The sequence below is a fragment of the Pseudorasbora parva genome, chromosome 18 (genome assembly GCF_024679245.1).
Source record: "Pseudorasbora parva isolate DD20220531a chromosome 18, ASM2467924v1, whole genome shotgun sequence".
NCBI lineage: Eukaryota > Metazoa > Chordata > Actinopteri > Cypriniformes > Gobionidae > Pseudorasbora > Pseudorasbora parva.
In genome coordinates this window covers 30644596-30664260 of record NC_090189.1, presented here as the reverse complement: position 1 = coordinate 30664260, position 19665 = coordinate 30644596, and the positions used below count along the sequence as shown (strand labels likewise).

At 38.5% G+C, this 19665-nt stretch overlaps 1 protein-coding gene across 3 annotated transcripts in view; it reads left to right on the top strand.

Annotated features, from left to right (window-relative positions):
* Positions 1–19665, top strand: part of ebf1b (EBF transcription factor 1b) — a 160419-nt gene that overhangs the window by 12823 nt on the left and 127931 nt on the right. For all 3 annotated transcript variants that reach the window (XM_067423863.1, XM_067423864.1, XM_067423862.1), the window contains exons 5-6: positions 8398–8471; positions 16606–16674. In XM_067423863.1, coding sequence (XP_067279964.1) covers positions 8398–8471; positions 16606–16674 — 143 coding nt within the window. The remainder of the gene's footprint in view (positions 1–8397; positions 8472–16605; positions 16675–19665) is intronic.

The following is a 19665-nucleotide window of genomic DNA, read 5'->3' as shown; positions in this document are numbered from 1 at the left end:
TGTTGACTTTAATGGCTGGATATAAACCGAATGACATTTTATATTATTAATGAATATGCTATTAAGGCATTTCGGCAAGTGGAAGAATGCCGCTGTTCCTGAGCGCACCCCAGCCAGAATGGGCTAAGATAGATTTGGTGTTTATAGATAGAAATTTGAAGCAGGTCTTTTGACTAGCAGACAGTGATACATGCTGTGTACTTCTAGAAGACCTTGGCCCCCATTCCCTCAAAGTGAAAGAAAACCATCTGAACAAATGCTCAGAGCTTGCCAAAATCCAGCACTGGCTGTAACAATATCGCTCTCAGTGCCTTTGTAAAATGTAAAGTACATCTGAAAGACATCAAACAATGAGCCAATGTATCGTCTGTCCCTGGATATTTCTTCTGTCAAATTATCCTTCCTTGGTATATAACTTTGCAGTGTTTTTTTTCAGTTAAGGTCAATGTGACAAACTTTTTTGATGCTGGACTGGCTTGCTGAATTACACCTCCGTTACATGGCAGAGAGTAATGACTGTGCGTAACGGGACAGATTTGCTGCCAGTCGGTATGCCTACGAACGAGATCCCAGAATCTTAGCAAGGTGACACGCTTGGCGTAGTCAAACGCGGCACTGTTCGGAATGGCATACCATGTCCAACATTCAACTCGGGGAGGAGGGGACACACACGAGGCTTTGCCAGCCTGGCAGCGCTGTGTTTTGTGTTAAGGAGGGGTGAGAGCAAAGCCGAGAAAATTTGGGAGAAAATTGGGGGGCCGCACCAGATGGTGCTCCGTGCTCCAGTCTGGCATCCCAACTGCTCTCTCGCACCCACCTCCTCCAGCCTCCTGCCTCCCCCTACCGCCCCTGTGCCACACGCCTCTGATGGTTTGGCACATCATATGCTAGCGTAGGTAGTTTGCCAGTGAGCGCATAGGCACTTCACATTTTTAACCTGTGGGAGATTCAAGAACATGCAATACGTTTATATATATATATATATATATATATATATATATATATATATATATATATATATATATATATATATATATATATATATATATAGATTACTTTAAATATTTGTGGCGACATCCATGTGTTATCATTTTTATCTTTTATTCTAGGGATGACTGTTGTAAGTTTTCTTTGTTCATATTTATTTATTTATTTATTTATTTATTTATTTATTTATTTATTTATTTATTTATTTATTTATTTATTTATTTGTTTGTTTTCTGGTTTGTTTTTGGTTGTGATATTACAATAATAATAAAAATTAAAGCTGCAAGCAGCATTTAGCGGGGTTCAAGCGTTTAAGGCCTTTTAAGCACATAGGCATTAAAGACATTAAGTTTTATTTAGCAAGATTTTAAACACTGAAATAATAGATGGAAAAGTCCATTTACAGCCAATATAGGCAATTTACCATAAAAAATGCATGGTTTTTATAGCTTTTTAACAGTTATAGCGCCACCTATAGTCCAATCTCTTTAAAACTTTTCATGCTTCATCAGCATGTCATGCTACATATACCCAACAATTTTCGTGATTTTTTGAGCTTCCCTTTTGAGTTAGCGCCAACTAGTGGCCGATTTCTTTCAAAAATCTTACAGACCTCTAGGACCATGAGTCAAACATGCCCACCAAGTTTCGTTCCGATCGGCCTCTGTTAACCTTGTCTAACAGGTGCTCAAATTTCATTGGCCGATGGCGGCCATGTTTTTTGAGATACGCCAATGTCTGCATACCAATTTTCAGGTTAATTGGACTAGCGATCGCGTGGTTATAGCCCTTTTCATGTTTTTTTTCACATTATAGCGCCACCAAGTGGCAAATCGTCGCAATATTTTTATTGTGACCTCAAATTGAGCCGATATACATGTGTACCAAGTTTGGTGACGATATCTCATTTCCTTCTTGAGTTATAGCCTTTTTAGTAAAATAGGCTCCGCCCTGAACGTCCATTTTGAAGCCAATTAGCAAAAATGAATTGAAATTTCAACTTTTTTTCGATAACTATTGATAAACAGAGACCAGAGAACATTTTGACACTGGTTTGGTTCCGATCGGTCAAAAAACCAGGGACTAGTTTGCAAAAGTAGGTTTTTAACATAATTGTGAATATTTAATTAATGATTTGATTGACAGCAATGATTCCAGAGGCAAATTTGTTCAGCATGAGGAGATCTATCATATGATATGCATATTTTGTAAGTGCGTGAAAAAACACGTGATTTCAGAGCCATAAAACTCGTTAGCGCCAACTAGTGGCCGATTTCTTTCAAAATTCTTACAGACCTCTAGGACCATGAGTCAAACATGCCCATCAAGTTTCGTTCCGATCGGCCTCTGTTAACCCCATCTAATAGGTGCTCAAATTTCATTGGCCGATGGCGGCCATGTTTTTTGAGATACGCCAATGTCCTCATAGACGTACATGGGGCCTTGGACCAAGACACTGCATACCAATTTTCAGGTCAATCGGACTAGCGGTCGCGTGGTTACAGCCCATTTCATGTTTTTTTCGCATTATAGCGCCACCAAGTGGCCAATCATCGCGATTTTTTTATCGTGACCTCAAATTGAGCCGATATACATGTGTACCAAGTTTGGTGACGATATCTCATTTTCTTCTTGAGTTATAGCCTTTTTAGTAAAATAGGCTCCGCCCTGAACGTCCATTTTGAAGCCAATTAGCATAAATGAATCGAAATTTCAACTTTTTTTTGATAACTATTAATAAACAGAGACCAGAGAACATTTTGACACTGGTTTGGTTCCGATCGGTCAAAAAACCAGGGACTAGTTTGCAAAAGTAGGTTTTCAATAAAATTCAAAATGGCGGAAAAATTTGCATACTGGAAATAAAATCTGAGATATACATTTTGTTCACCAAGGACTCAGCTTTCCAATGATATATGACACTTGAGTGTGGACCAAACGGTTTAGGAGTTATGAGCCTTTTCTCGCAATTGATTGCTATAGCGCCACCTATGGGCCAATTGGGGTCATAGCTTCTCAGGGTCTCCCCAACATGAGTACTACCATCTGACAAAGTTTCAAATTTCCAGCTCTTACGGTTTGGTCTGCACGATGCGTTTTAGCGGAGAATAATAATAATAATAATAATTAAAGCTGCGAGCAGCATTTAGCGGGGTTCAAGCTATTTAAGGTCTTTAAGCATTTGACACCTTTTGCATGAAAGGTTTTTAAGCACTGAATGAATTTGAGAGATATCAGGTGAAATGAAGTGATAAACTGACAAAATGTGATTTTAAATATTATAGTAGTGACTTTATAAAGTCTAAATATGAATTATATAACAATATTAATCAATAGTATGACAAAATTACTATTTTACTTTGCTAACATGACAAACATGTTGCTAGGTGGTTGCTAGGTTGTTCTTGATGGTTGTTATGGTGTTGCTAGGCAGTTGTTAGTTGTCACAGATGGTCACTATAATGTTTATAGAGTTCTTACTATGTTCTTTGCCTGATTTAACACTTAGCTAATCACTGCTAGCATGTGTAGCATGTTGGAAGTGCTGTTTGCTAGCATGACATACAGACAGACAGACAGACAGACAAACACACACACACACACACACACACACACACACACACACACACACACACACACCACCTATTTTTGTGAAGTTTTGAGTTTTCGTTTAGGATTAATAGGCTTTTGAGCATGTTTTACCACACCTATTCTCCAAATGATCCTGTTATAGCTCCCCAAAGTGTAAAGTTCAACATGTTTTTGATAACTATTGATCAGCAGAGTCCAGAGAATCATACTGCTGTGGTTTGGTTCCGATCAGGCAAAAAAACCAAGGACTAGTTTGCAAAACGAGGTTTTTAACATAATTGTGAATATTTAAATAAATATTTGATTGACAATATTGGTTATAGAGGCAAAGTTGTTCAGTATGAGAAGATCTATCATAATATATGCATATTATGTGGCTGTTTTAACCCCACCTGATTAACGAGATGGAAAATACCATTTACAGCCAATACAGGCAATTCAACATAGGGAATACATGGTTTTCAAAGCTTTTTAACACACTTATAGCACCCCCTATACTCCGATCTCCATAAAACTTTGCATGTGTCTTTAACATGTTATGCCACATATACCCAATAATTTCCGTGAAGTTTTGAGTTTTCCCTTAGGATTTATAGGCTTTTGAGTGTATTTTGCCACGCCTCTTTTCTAAATGGCCCTGTTATAGCCATCCAAATGCAAAAGTTCAACTTTTTTTCAATAATTATTGACCTGGAGTGTCTATAGAATTGTCCTAGACTGGTTTGGTTCCAATTGGGTAAAAAACCAGGGACTAGTTCGCAAAAGTAGGTTTTTAACATAATTACGAAAATTTAATTAATGATTTTATTGACAGCAATGGTTCTAGAGGCAAAGTTGTTCATCATGAGGAGATCTATCATATGATATGCATATTTCATGGATATGTGGAACACCACGTGATTTCAAAGCCATAAAACTCGTTAGCGCCAACTAGTGGCCGATTTCTTTCAAATTTCTTACAAACCTCTAGGACCATGAGTCAAACATGCCAACTGAGTTTCGTTCTGATCAACCTCCATTAACCTTGTCTAATAGGTGCTCAAAATTCATTGGTCTATGACGGCCATGTTTTTTGAGATACACCAATGTCCTCATATACATACATGGTAGCTTGGGCCAAGACACGGCATACCAATTTTCAGGTCAATCGGACTAGCGATCGCGTGGTTATAGCTATTATCATGTTTTTTCCACATTATAGCGCCACCAAGTGGTCAATCTTCACGTTTTTTTTATCGTGACCTCAGAATGAGTCCATACACATGTGTACCAAGTTTGGTGAAGTTATCTCATTTCCTTCTTGAGTTATAGCCTCTTTAGTAAAATAGGCTCCGCCTTAAATGTACATTTCCACGCCCCTTTTCGTTCATGAGTCAAAATTTCACCATATTTTTGATAATTATTGATATTCAGACCAGACAGAACATTTTGGCACTGGTTTGGTTCTGATATGTCAAAAAACCAGGGACTAGTTCGCAAAAGTAGGTTTTTGACAAAATTCAAAATGGCGGAAAAATTTGCATACCGGAAATAAAATACCTCCTATGTTTTTTGTTCGGCTTGAGCCAAGGATTCCAATGATGTAAGACACTTGATTGTGCGACAATGGGTTTTTGAGATATAAGCAAAATAGTGACTTTTTTTTGTTTTTTGCGCTATAGCGCCACCTATTGGCCAATCTGGCTCATAATTTGAGAACCTCTCCTCGATTTTTGGACTACCTATTGACAAAGTTTCAAGTCTCTAGGCCTTACGGTTTGGTCTGCACGATGAGTTTTACGGCAGAATAATAATAATAATAATAAAAATCGGTACAATTACAATAGGGTTTCAGCATTTCATGCTTGAACCCCTAATAATAATAAAAATCAGTACAATTACAATAGGGTTTCAGCACTTCGTGCTTGAACCCCTAAAAAGAACAAACAAAACGTACAACTACGAGGTTATGTTTTGAGATTATGCTGACTTACAATAATTAAGTTGCTTTATATGGAGACATATTCATCACTGAAAAAGCAATGATAACATGCAATTCAGTAAATGAGTCAGACCTTAATTCACTATCCGCTTTGATTGGTCCAGTGAGGTGATTTGTTCATTTTAAGAACCAACTCATGGATCTGACTTTGTTGAGCTGTATGTTTTTGAATCTCTTAAAGGAACCGGCTCATGCGAGTTGTAAATCAGATTGTAGGCTACTTGACCGTCTTGACGTCTCACCGTATACTTTGATACGACAAAAAATAACCGGCTCATAATATGTTTTTTTGTTTTGCTCATGAAAAACAATACGCTAAATGGTCGTTTGCCGAGTCTGTCGAGTTGTTTGCGTGTTTGTTTTTACATGCAAAAGCGCGAGGATAATTCAGTAGAAAATATTCCTGTCGTTATTTTGCGGTTTATTTTGAGTCTTGTTGCTTCACATTTAATTCAGACTATAAATTCACGTTCACAACTCAGGTAAGTTAAAATATTATTATTATTTTTCCTATGGCACTAGAGATTCAGAAGCGAACGAAACGTTCTCAGAACGTTGGCGAACCTTCTGGTTCTGTGGGCTGTGAGCAACTTTACTTTCTTCCAGTAACAATCAAAATATTAATTCAAAGTTATTTGGTCTTTAGTAACATTCTCAAAACACAAACAAATAATAAAAAAAATGCATTGTTCATGGAATGTCTTTCTGAGATGTTTCAGCGTCGACATTTTAAAGTTTTTTCTGAACATTATGTTATAACTTACAGCTTGTTTCAGAACAGTCAGAGAACATTCAAAAGCAATGTTCTCATGATGTTTGCAAAACGTTTAAATGGAACATTTCCTTGTTTTTTTTCCACCAATGTTCACATAAGATATTTTTTTTAAACTTTCACAGAACATTTAGAAATAACATTTTCATAACTTAAAGCAGCACTTGGCTACTTTTGCTCTCGGGGTCCCCCTACAGTTTGGAAAAAATAATGTCCTCAACTACTGTCGTAAGATCTGTCATCCTACAACAGGGGATGCCATTGCGTGTGCATTTGATGACATGACAACCCTGATAGCCCTGAACTAGTGATGCGTGGGTCGTCTCATAACCCGCGGACCCCGTATGTCTATTTAATGGTCGTGGGTGCGGGGCGGGTTGTAAAAATATATACAGTGGTGCGGTGCGGGCCAAATAACTTCATAAAAGTGGTGCCGCGGATTGGTGCAGCACTAACAGTTCCCCTGAACACTGCAAGAGGAGTTCAGAGTTCTTCTGGCGGCGTGTGTGAAATGTCTTCATCCCAGGTAACGTTACAGTCAGTGGCATATGTTTCAGCATGTCATATGAATATAATTTCATGGGTTTTATTTTTTTCAAACGCCAAATAATCACGATGCTCACGTTTACAAGCCAGCGTCATTATAGTAGTCTATTGGCTACCGTTTTACAGAATCTATATGATACTTCAGTTCAATGTTTGAGTGGTAGGTAATCACCACAACAAGCAGGACAGCATCGGTCGGGTACGCCTCCTTCAGCTCACGCCGACGAGCAAACGCTGGTCACATGTTGATCCTCGTCCTGCCTTTAATCCAATCACTTTTTCGTTTCCTCTTATAGCTTTCCTCCAACAAAACCTTTTCTTTCTTATTTGTCTGTGCTGCTTCGGACATGACTATATTATCCGACGAACAAAGTTGGGCTCGCACGTCCGAATTTAAGGAAGTGTGTGTGTTGGTGGAAGTGACTTATATGCCGTAAAGCAGACGAATTTTGTAGTTCTTTTTGTTCTCGGGTTACTACCCGAAACCCGAAGTTTAAAAGTACGATTAAAAACGATACAGACCCCATCAGGCTATGGCAGACGTGTCATTCAACCTATTGTAGGTCGATTTATCATCACAAGAGTCTTAAAAAATATATTATGAAGGTTGAAAAGTTACCTAGTGCTGATTTAATGAGAATGTTAGCAAAACGTTCTTAGAACATACAGATTACCCAGCTAACAAAAATATGTTCTAAGAATTTTTTGTCCTTGCCATCTTAGGAATTATTTCCTCATTGAATATACTGTTTCACATAGCCTACACTGTATTACAGAAGTAAAATGGGTTGCGAACAGCATTTACTGTTGACGTTTATTATTTTGGATAAATCTGCTTTCTCTCATCAATAAGAATCACTGTCATTGTTTTGATCTCTCCCGCTAGTTAGAATCTGAGCAACCAATCAATTACGTTCTTTATCATCTCCTCCACCTACAACAGGTGTTCTTCGGCTTGTTACCCATCCCTCAAAGTAACCGCTCTGAGCTGGTGCTATTGTACATCCCATCCTCTACCACATGTTACCCCACCTCAGCCCCATGCCCTGTAGGGAGAATAATTACCTGAGCTAGAAGTAAAACAATGAGCCCTTCTTATTGGAGCACCTTCATTTCTCACCTTCTGTTTTCCTTTACGTAATGAGCCAAAGTCCTGTGTAGAGCCAGAGCTCTGGACAGTCTGTCCAGAAATAGCCTATTGGAACAGCTTAGACGATTCCCCACGACACATGCTGATATTTATTAAATACGACCAGGCCAACAGGCTTTAACGGCAGAATTACGCCTCCTCTCAGTGTGTTTCAAGTGAAATTGGCTTCTGTGACTCCCTGAATGTAAGTGTGGATGAGTGGAGGAAATGTTTTTTTGAGACGCTAGATGGTCAGAGTCAACTTCCTGTAACACATCTTTTGAAACGCTTCATATGTAACATGCTTGATTTAAGTTTCATTCCGCAAAAGATTCATTCTAAGGTTAAGAAAAAATCCAAACTGACTTTTTTTCTTCTCTCTGTTCAAAGGCCATCATCTATGAAGGTCAAGATAAGAACCCGGAGATGTGCCGCGTTCTCCTGACTCATGAAATCATGTGCAGGTGAGACTGTTTCCATTACACTTTGTCCTAACAAGTTTCCAAATAATCTGTCTGTCATGCTAAAAAAAAAACACTGCACGTCACAGTGCAATCACAGTAAATCAGAACATCTCTGATATTTAAAAATGTATGACAAACATTTTATTTTTTTAGTACTGACATTTCCTGTTGAAAATATAAGATATGGGGGTGTCATGAACAGTTCAGTCCGTTCACTGAATTGAGACCATGTATGACCCCAAAACGATTTTAATGGAAGATTTTTAATGGGTTCTCTATTCAGTGCGTCAAACATTTCTCTTTATTTACTTATTTATTTATGATCCGGCATTACAAACTACTACCCCCTGGGGTCCTAGGAAGACTCAATTCAGTGGGCGGACTGAATTGTTTATAACACCGGTGTCATGACAAATCCTGTCCGCCTATGAAATCGTGTCCGCTGGTAGCGGGTTTAAATGCCTGATCAAAAGTTGTTATACATGGTTCTGGACAAGCAATTGTTTAAAAATAAACTATGAATTCATTGCCATACTAAGTACACACATACACACGCAAAACATTTATTTGAAATATGTAATTGATTGCTATAACAGGAGCAAAAACATGTTCTGAATTATTTTGACTGATAAACTAAGTACCAATACAAAATCATGACATAGTTATGTACCTATAATGTAAATAATAAAGGTGCAAAAAATAAATAGATTATATATGAGATATGCTTGTATATATCTTATATACTTATATAAGCACTTATAGCTTCAGTTATATACTACTAATATATGAAACATATGCTTTGTAAGACATTAAAGACTATTTTAACACAATTTAAACAGCAAAAATCAAAACGCGATTGTGTAAGAATTGTAATCAGGCTCTGAACAGATTACCTATAAAAATTTCTTTCAGCCAATAGAATCACTCTGGGGGTCCTTGCGGACACGATTTCACAGGGGGACAGGATTTGTCATGACACCGGTGTCATGACAAATCGGGTCCTCCCTCGAAATTAATGATTATCATAAGTATATACGAATTATATTATTTTAAAATATGTATAGCTTACTATATATAATGTGTGGGCTACAAATGAACATATTAGTGCATAATAAAAACGAATTGAACGTAATTTCTTACACTCAATTAACTGTTAATCAATAAATAATAATAATAATAATAAGAGCCCATTAAGTGAATAAGTGAACATTATTTATTTGTTTTATTTATTGCTGAAATATTTAGACATTTAACACTTAATTTAACACATTTACATTAAAGATGATTGAGAATTTATGTAGTGTAAATCAATGTGTGTATAAACTAAGCTATCAGGCTAATCGCTTATCTGTATGCTATGCTAGTACATAAGCTAACTAATACAGACATACTAGCATTCTACACTATACTTATTACTACTATCTTTCTATGGAAGAAATAGTATTATGTAATGTATAATAGTATTATGTATAGTAGTTCAGAATTAGCGGTTCAGAATTCAGCACATAATTAGCTATTTGCTAACGTTAGTCAGGGGCAGGTGGTATTAGTGGAAGCCGGCATTCTCTTTCTAGAGATAATTTAATTGTATGCAAATGTAACCATGCAAACAAGATCCTTCAAGTTGTTCATATTTTTCGGAGTGCACTAGCCTGGCCTTAAAGAGAATAGACATGGGGCCAGATGTACTAACAGCTTGCGTCAGCGCCAAACCTCTTTTGGTGTTAAAAACTGCCGCCAGGATTTACTAAAGACACGCAGTGAAAAATTAGCATTGAAACAGGGACAGAGTTATTTTTGCGGCTGATCTTAGTGCATATGCATTTGTGGGAGTTTCCCTTTCAGACGCAGGAGAGTATTTAAACGAATCATGCAAGGTGATTTACTAAGGTTTGCACTTGTCAATTTACTGGTATTTGCGCCATTATTCACCACTCTAATAAAGCATATCTTAAAAGGGATAGTTCACCCCAAAATGAAAATTAGCCCATTATTTACTCTCCCTCAAGCCATCCTAGATGTATATGGCATTCTTCTTGAGAACGCTCGTACAAGAGTTGGCGGAAATCACAGATTACAGTTTGTAATGTTTTAAATATGGATATTTTCTTAGACAAAAACTCATTGCTTCGCTTCACATGGCATTTATTAAAGGGTAGGTTCACCCAAAAATTAAATTGATGTCATTGATGACCCTAATGTCGTTCCACACCCCGTTCATCGTTAGACCTCCATTCATCTTCAGAACACAGTTTAAGATATTTTATATTTTAGTCCCAGAGCATATGCAGTCAATTCACACTATACTGTCCATGTCCAGAAAGGGAATAAAAACATCCTCAAAGTAGTCCATATGTGACATCAGTTAGTTAATTACAATCTCTTGTAGCATCGAGATACATACATTTTGGTCCAAAAATAACAAAAACTACGAGTTTATTCAGCATTGTCTTCTCTTCCGTGTTCCTCAAATAAAGATTAAAACTGCCAAGAATCAGTGAACTGATTAATGATTCTTCTCGCAATGCCACTTGATTTCAGCAGTTTGGATCACATGTCAAACTGCTGAAATCACGTGACATTGGCGATCCGAATCATTGATCAATTCACTGATTCTTGGCAGTTTTAATCTTTATTTGTAACTGATGTCACATATGGACTACTTTGATAATGTTTTTATTCCCTTTCTGGACATGGACAGTATAGTGTGCATAGACTGCATATGCTCTGGGACTAAAGTAATAAATACCTTAAACTGTGTTCTGAAGATGAACGGAGGTCTTACGGGTGTGGAACGACATTAGGGTGAGTCATTAATGACATCAATTTCATTTTTGGGTGAATTAACCCTTTAACCCTCCGGAGTCATGTGGGGCACTTTTATGATGGATAAATATGGACTTCAAAACAGAAAAAGCCATTTACTGCCATTATAAAGCTTGGAAGAGCCAGAACATAAAACCGAATGTATTTGTCTGAAAGAATAATGTCATACACACCTAGGATGACTTGAGGGTGAGTAAATCATGGGCTATTTTCATTTTTGGGTGAACTATCCCTTTACACCAGACGCTATGGAAATGATCTGATTGTGTCTGTCTTCTTTAATGTGCCCGCCGTCATCAGTAGATCACGCAAAACTTTCCACTTCCATCTGGGCTTTGTTTGGGATTACTAATTTGCCGTTTAGTAAATCTTGCCCAGGGGACTGCTACCAAAACTCACTCTGTGTCTGAATAAGCTTACTTCTCAACGACATAGTATGCAAAACGCAGCATGTGAAAAAAAAGGTATGTCCGAATTCACAGCTTTCATCCCATGAGGCCACAAGAAGCTCTGTTAATGGCAGTGTAACGCAACTGCAAGTCACATTTCAAGGGCAACATGGTTGGATGTAGTACGTCGGGATTTCATTCATTCTTTATAAAACGCACTTTTTTTTTTAAAGATCTCAAAGTTAATTCCTATTCTAATGTAGTACCTCTCGTATGCAGCTTCAGATTTTAAATTCAGTGGGTATTTAATATTCATATACGCTAAACCAATTAGATTTCGCTGTAGGCGGGGCTACCTATAATAGCCAAGTGATTGTCAAAATGTCCTTTTGCTTTATTCTGTCCGGTTTGAACACCAATGCTGTTTTCTGTTTCAACTTTATTTGCTCTTATGTGTATTGAGTCTTACCAAAAGAGTATATTAAATAGAAGCTCATTTCATATTAATACTATCCAGGTCAAACCCCTAGTGAAGAACAGAGCCAAAAAAAAAAACAAGTAGAAGATGACTTTTTCTATCAAATGCTATGTATTTAATTAACATCCAAAGATGAATTTGCTTAAAAGTAGGTTGTGATGATCGACTCGTGCCTATTTTTAGTGGTATTTTAACAGTGCCGCCCACCCTTGTAACCCCCACCCCCCTCATGAATATCACCCTGATGCCTGGTTAATTAGGACAAGCAGAAACTCATTACTCAATCTGAAATTTCAGCCTGCCCCGCTAACAAATGTGCCCTGGCTCACGTGGCGTCCATGAAATATATGCCAGGTTTTACCAGCAACGCATCACGCAACTTAAAGATGTCACATAGGCACTTTCACAATTAAAAAAGCACCCGATTTTTTTTTTTACTTTTAGAATTGACAGCTAATGTATATTCAAACCGATGTGGTCCTCACCCCCCCCCCCCCCCCCCCACCTGCCAAATCAGCATTGATGTGCCATCGTGTATGTGTGCGTGCGATAGACTGTATGTGTACCTTCAAACGCTGCCGCAATTATAAGCAGAAAATTAGGCTGTTCACCATTAATCAGCTCCACTAATTGCCACGCACCACCATTAGCCATATGGTGCCATGCCAGCTTGCAAGTGTGGGACAAAAGTGCTTATTCCTATAATTTTAACAACTAGGGGGGGGGGGGGGGGGGGGGGGGGGAAAGCAAGGATTTTGTTTCAGGATGTTGTTTGTCGCGATACTGGCCAAAATTGTTTTTCTAAAGATTTAAGTTGTCATAACACAAATCCAGTGTCATGAAATAAAGGAATCATGGGAAGGAAACATATGTTTGAGGCGTGTGATGGTAGACGCGTTCCAAACGTTGACAGAGTCGACTACATCCTGCTAATTACATGAGCCCATTTAGACATTTCTTCAAAAGCCAGGCGCATCAGGAAGGAAGCGTTAAGATCTAAGATGCGATTTCCTTCGGGTGTCCTACGGGACGATCCTGAAGAGGATCAGGAAAAAGATTGTAACCTTCTCCACCTCCCAATAAGCTAATGTAGGCGTGTAATAGTTTCTGTAGTTGTGTTTGCTAAAGCAAATGTTTATTATTTTTAAGGGGTTAGGGTTCGTTCCAATATGTAACTCTAAACATGTAAGTACAATGTGCTACTGACCTCAAATAAATCTTTTTTTACAGCAACCACATAGAAATGTGATATCTGGGTCAATGCACACACTATTCATTTATTTAAAAATATATATTAAAATGCAACATATATGCAGTGACTTGATTGCACCTCTTTTATGATGAGCATGTTTTGTTGTATTTTTTTTATTTTTTGCATTTACATTACAAAGGACAGAACTACTAAACTAATTAATATTTGAAAAAAATTAAAGGCATGTGGTGCTACCAATATGCAGAAACATGCAGAACATATCCTTGAAGACCCTTATTACCATTTCAAGTTCAATAATTATCTTAAAATATAAAATAAAATATTGTCATAAAAACATTTTATGATAAGGCTGGGTTAGAATAATAGCTTGTAAAGTGTAACTCCTTAAAACAGTGATATTGATGAATTAATAATTTCATTAAAGGTGCACAGGTAGTCAATTTTTTCCAAAACCCACCAGGCCAGTGTTATATATTTTGTTCAGTTGAGGTCTTACAATATCCCAAATGTTTCCAACTATTTGCAAATTGTGAGAAAATTGCTTTTTTAACCAAGGAACCGGGATGTCTGAGGGAGTCGCCTGTCAGTTGCGTCATATCTGCATTACTCTCGGTTTCCAGTTTTATTCTGCAGAAGCGCTTTACTCTTAGCAGTGTGAACAAGTGTCACAGTAGCCGCTGAGTGAACGCACAGAGTAACGTCATGACTCATAACATAATTTTAAACAAACTTAAATGTAAGCCTTCTAATATGATAAACAGAGCTGTGTTATCTCATACCCATAACCGTAAAACTATTATAATTTGCAGTTATTTAATTTGTTAGTTAACATGTAGGTTATGACATCTATGTAAAATGAATAATAGTTGTACGTTTTCGTCATTTTTTTTACCAGTTCATTGCTGACATCATCTCTCAGGTTTCCAGGCGAAAGCAAGCTAATATTAGTAAAGTAACTTTTATCAGTGCTATCGTTATTCTGTACATTGTACGACATCACTGCGTAGGGCAACATTTACATTGTAGGCTATATCATTTTCTCCGTGAGCAGAGATCAGTTGATGTGACGGAGGTGCGAGGGAGAGTTAGAGGTACGCGAAAGGCGAAGCTTGAATTTACGGGTATGTCCCTCTTTGGCTAATGTACTTTCAAGATGGAGGGAGCATTCGAACCCCTCACCCGTATGTATTTTCAATGGCATATTATAAACTTACGAGAATACTTTATTACTTGAAAGAAGTAAATATACATTAATGTGCACATACATTTTTTAAAGAACTAAGTGTTTTTAGCTAAGAATAAACTAAAAAAGTTACACAGTGTAGCTTTAAGAAAATCTGGTTAGAAATATTTGTCTTTAATTGTGTTGAGTGTGTATCTATGAACTCGTATGCTCAAGGTTCAGTGTTTCAGGACCTAAACCGTGTCTCCCATGGGCGCTGCCGGATTTGATCATTAGGCTCCTACAAATCTTCTTCCTGCACTGTATAAATACACACACACACACACACACACACACACACACACGCACACACACACACACACACACACACACACACACACACACACACACACACGCACTCACACACTCACACACACACACACACACACACACACACACACACACACACACACACACACACACACACACACACACACACACACACACACACACACACACACACACACACACACACACAGGCATTGCAATCCCTTGTTACAGTCCTTTGGGAGGACACTGACCTAGTTGAGGAAGCCTTGCAAAAGGAGGGGCGAGAGAGATAGAGATGTAGATGTAGATAGAGAGAAAGAAAGAGAGAGAGAGAGAGAGAGAGAGAGAGAGAGAGAGAGAGAGAGAGAGAGAGAGAGAGAGAGAGAGAGAGAGAGAGAGAGAGAGAGAGAGAGAGAGAGAGAGAGAGAGAGAGAGAGAGAGAGAGATTTTAGCCCTCTATTCATGATGAGTTTCTAAAGAAAGACATTCATCATGCATACCTGAAGAAGTGTATTATATAAATCACACATGGTTCCTCATGAATAAGCATGGCACATCCTAAGATACGATCTCCTGAACGCTTGTAGTCCGTGAATGAATGCTAAAGTCTATTGGAACATCTGAAAACTGTGTCATTGGAGAAAATAGGGAGCTGGGAATGAGGTAACAAGAGAAACCGTAAGGCGAGAGGGTGGAAGCAGAGAGAGTTGTGGGAGGAAGAAAAACTGAAGGGGGAAGGACAATGCCAGGGGTGTCATGTGACAGTTTTGTCCCCAGCCCTTATTCAGTGTCCTACTGCCATCTGTGCGGTAGAAATGTGATGCCGGTGGTCTCCAAACCACCGCTGAAGCCCCTCACACACCTTAAATTCTCCTCTTGTCATTCTGCTAGACCTTCATCACCTATGTAAATGCACATTTTTGGCCAACTCTCAAGCAAGCATTCCCGTTGTTGTCTGGCTATCACCAGACCAAGCTCAATTTAAAATTGAACATTGGTCTGGGGAGTCTGCTCTGTATTTTCTACTGCACAAAAGGGCGAGCTTTATTCGAATGACTGTGTATGCAATTGGATAGTCCTTCAACCAATCAGACCACAAGAGGCGTGATAAACGGGCCTAGCGGATCCCCCATCTAGCGGTGTAATTGTATATGACCATTCAGTGAATAATAGTTTCTGTTCCTCTCAATTCCGATTTCGTTTTAACTCCTACGGTGGCCGATTTAGTCCAAGATTAACACGGCAATCCCCCCTCTTCACATTCGACAAGGTGCCCATCGAGTGTTAAAACGCAAAAAGCGAAGCTTGAATTTATAGGTATGTCCCTCTTTGGCTAATGTACTTTCAAGATGGAGTGGCAACATGGCGACCGGCAGTCGAACCCCTCACCTGTATGTATTTTCAATGGCATATTATAAACTTACGAGAATACTTTATTACTTGAAAGAAGGAAATATACATTAATGAGCACATATTTTTGAAAGAACTAAGTGTTTTTAGCTAAGAATAAACTAAAAAAGTTACACAGTGTAGCTTTAAGAAAATTGTTATGCAATAAAATGTACATAAACTTTAATAGTCAAAACACAAAGACTAAACAAATATGACTTTCTAAAATAACATTTCCTCTGGGCAAAAAAAGGGGCCTGTATAATACTCATGACATAGGACCATACATGTCTTGATGTTATACGTGATGAACCTTTTTTAACTGATATTTTCTTTCGTCCCTTCAGTCGTTGCTGTGACAAAAAGAGTTGCGGGAACCGAAACGAGACACCCTCCGATCCCGTCATCATCGACAGGTAGGAAATCTCTCCCTCATTAACACTTCCTAACATTGTTTGCGTGCCTGAAAACATCAGATACTTTTATTGTTATGATCATGCTGTTTGAGGCTGTGGGTGACGTCGAGTTTGAAGCAGTTCTCAGGACACGCTGGAGTCTTACGTTCGTCACGGTCTGCTGTGTGTGTATGTTTGAGTCACTAAATGCTCTGTCATGTTGTTTCTTTTGCTGATATTCTTTTCGCCGTGTTCTTTTTGTTGTGGGATCAGGATTGGCTGAGCCCAAACACTTAATATTAATGTCCCTTTTATTGCTGTCTCTGCCTGAGTAAATTACACGCCTAAAGGCTTTAGTCAAAAGCTAGTCTTTGTGTTAAAAGTGTTGAGTGAGTAATTTCTCTTGAGAAGATGTTTGACAGTAAACATGTAAGCAATTTAGATAATATCTGCATGGCATGTACTTCAAATTGAGATCTGGCCTGGTTCTGGATTATGGTTCCCCCTTCAGAAGTACAAAAGACAGTGTTCTTGGTCTCTTTCTTTATTTTGTCTTAATGAAACCCACATGTATAATGGGCTGTGAAACAATAGACGCCAAAGACCCCCCCCCCCACCCCCCATCCTTTCTGCCCTGTTCTTGCCATTTCTCTCGATCCCCTAGGGCATCGCTTTCTTCCACCTAACATTCATCTCTTTAAATCCAAATTTAGACCCCTGCATCCTTTTTGAATGATGTAATTGTAGCTGTAATAATGTTAGCATTACTGCTAATAGGATTTTTAGCAACGCTAAAGATTTCACAGTCCTTAAGGTAGTTTTTTCATTGTCGTTAATGCTGTTAGCTTCAGGCTAGCTGTGTGGAGTTATGTGTTTTATAATGTGGAAGCTATTAGCCGATGTCTAAGGGCATTTACTTTGACAGGTCATGGTTCTCGGAACTGAGCAAAACAATCTTTTTCCCATTGTTGCAGCTAAATGGTTAGCAACCGCTACGCTCTATGAAAATTGCTAATCGTCCCTTTGAGACAATATATATAGGCGCACGAGGGGAACATATCAAGAGCTGCTTAGCCGATTTTGAAGAAAATCAGCACTGAATCACGTTTAAATTGGTCTCACTGAAATGCTGGAATATTTGCAACTTCACAAGATGCCTTTTTTTCCATAATCTGCCCGTGACACTGGGAAAGGCCACAAATCAAAGGTTTATCTCAGCGAGAATCTATTGCCGAAGGGGAAAAATGACTTGATTTACACCACATGGAATGGTGCGTAAGAGTTATTGTGTGCAGATGACCAGACTCGGTTGATTTGTAACGTTTGTCAAGAGGCCGTTCAGGCTCATTTGCGAAAATTAAACCCCACTGAGAAGAATTCTTTTTTTTCCCCAACTATCGGCTTTCCCGGTTTTGCTCTGCATGTTTACTTCAAGTTTAGACAGCAGTCAGTAAAGAGTTGGACGCTTGTGGCTGTTCGGCTTCAGCCACTGACCCGTTCCTGCAGAATGGACTCAGGTGTGACCGAAGCTGCTCAGCCGACCGCGGTCGGACCCAACAGATCTGCCCCCCCTTCATACCTCACTCGCGCGTTTGTGGGCAGCCGACACAGTTTATGCTTCACTTGACCAGAACGGGTCAGAACTCTTGGGAGCCAGCTGTGGCTCCCTTATACACGCTCATACGCCTTTAAACCTCACTGAGCAAAGAGGCTCGATATGGACACAGGCTGATGAACCTGCTGGAGGAACTCATGTGTTTTGGTCCCATGTGCAGCGAAAAGGCCCACTAGAAGGTCTTGGTAACTTCAAGGCCATCAAAAACTTACTACATAGGTGGAAATCCAGGCCTCTAAAGATTGTATTTTCATTCTGGGAGTCACAATGGCAACCCAAAAGGATTCTCACTCTCATTAAAAAAAACAAAAAACAGCATGAATGCACGAACGACGTACAAATTCTGCGTTCTTGTTCTGAACAACATATATTATCAGTCCCGTGGAATAAATCTATGTAAATGCATTTATAACACCTCTGTTCTGCATTAAAAAGTCTGTAATTGTGCCATGACATGATATATGTGCGACCTCCATGCTATTATTGCACCGTAATGACGACTTTAGTCATGTAGCCAAAAATGTTCAATTTTGTGCATCAGCCACACGGCACTTATTTATATCTCTAATGGTTTGTCCTGCATATTTATCCTTTAACTTGTATTTAAAAGAATGCAGAATGGCATTTGTGCAGCAATTTTCCCCTCAGTTCTACTTCATAATCCTCCCACATATCATGTCTTTGTATATACATTTTTTTTTTTTTTTTTTGCTATCAAGTTTTTTTTTGTCATAAAGGTGAGAGTGTTTGGATGTTGTGATCTGATCTGATTGTGTCACTCCTGATCTCTCGTCGCATGATTCTGCAGCCCAGAGAAATGGGTCATGCAGGAAAGAACAAAAAAAGGTGGGGGAAAAAAAGAGAAGAAAACAACCTAATTTTGGTATGTATTCTTGGCAGCTACACATTTTCTCACAAGCTCAATGACAGTGCCTCGATTATGACTTATTATTTCTCCTAAACACGTAACCTAAAGAAAAATAAATCCTAGTTCCGCCTTTTCGCTCTGAGTTATTTAGCTTGGTTAATAAGGGCTCATTAGCGCGCAGTTCTTTCAACGAGACGATTTGATTTCACACCAGTAATTAGTCTGGCTATGGTTAATTCTGCTGGTTTTGCATTGAGAGTGATGCTCTAATTAGATACACAAAGAACACAGCTAATCCAAATCTGTGTTAAAAACACTAATGAACCCTTATTATGCTGTTAAAACAACTAATTTCATATTTACTAAGATTTGGATTGTAAACAACATCTGTAAACAAACAATATCCACCCTCTGCGTTTATCGACGAATATAATTGACCGAATCGCAGGTTGATGTTAGTCCTTTCGATTTATTCACAAAGACAGGAGGAATACCACTAATCATAACCGCTCACAGAATTAGAAATGAA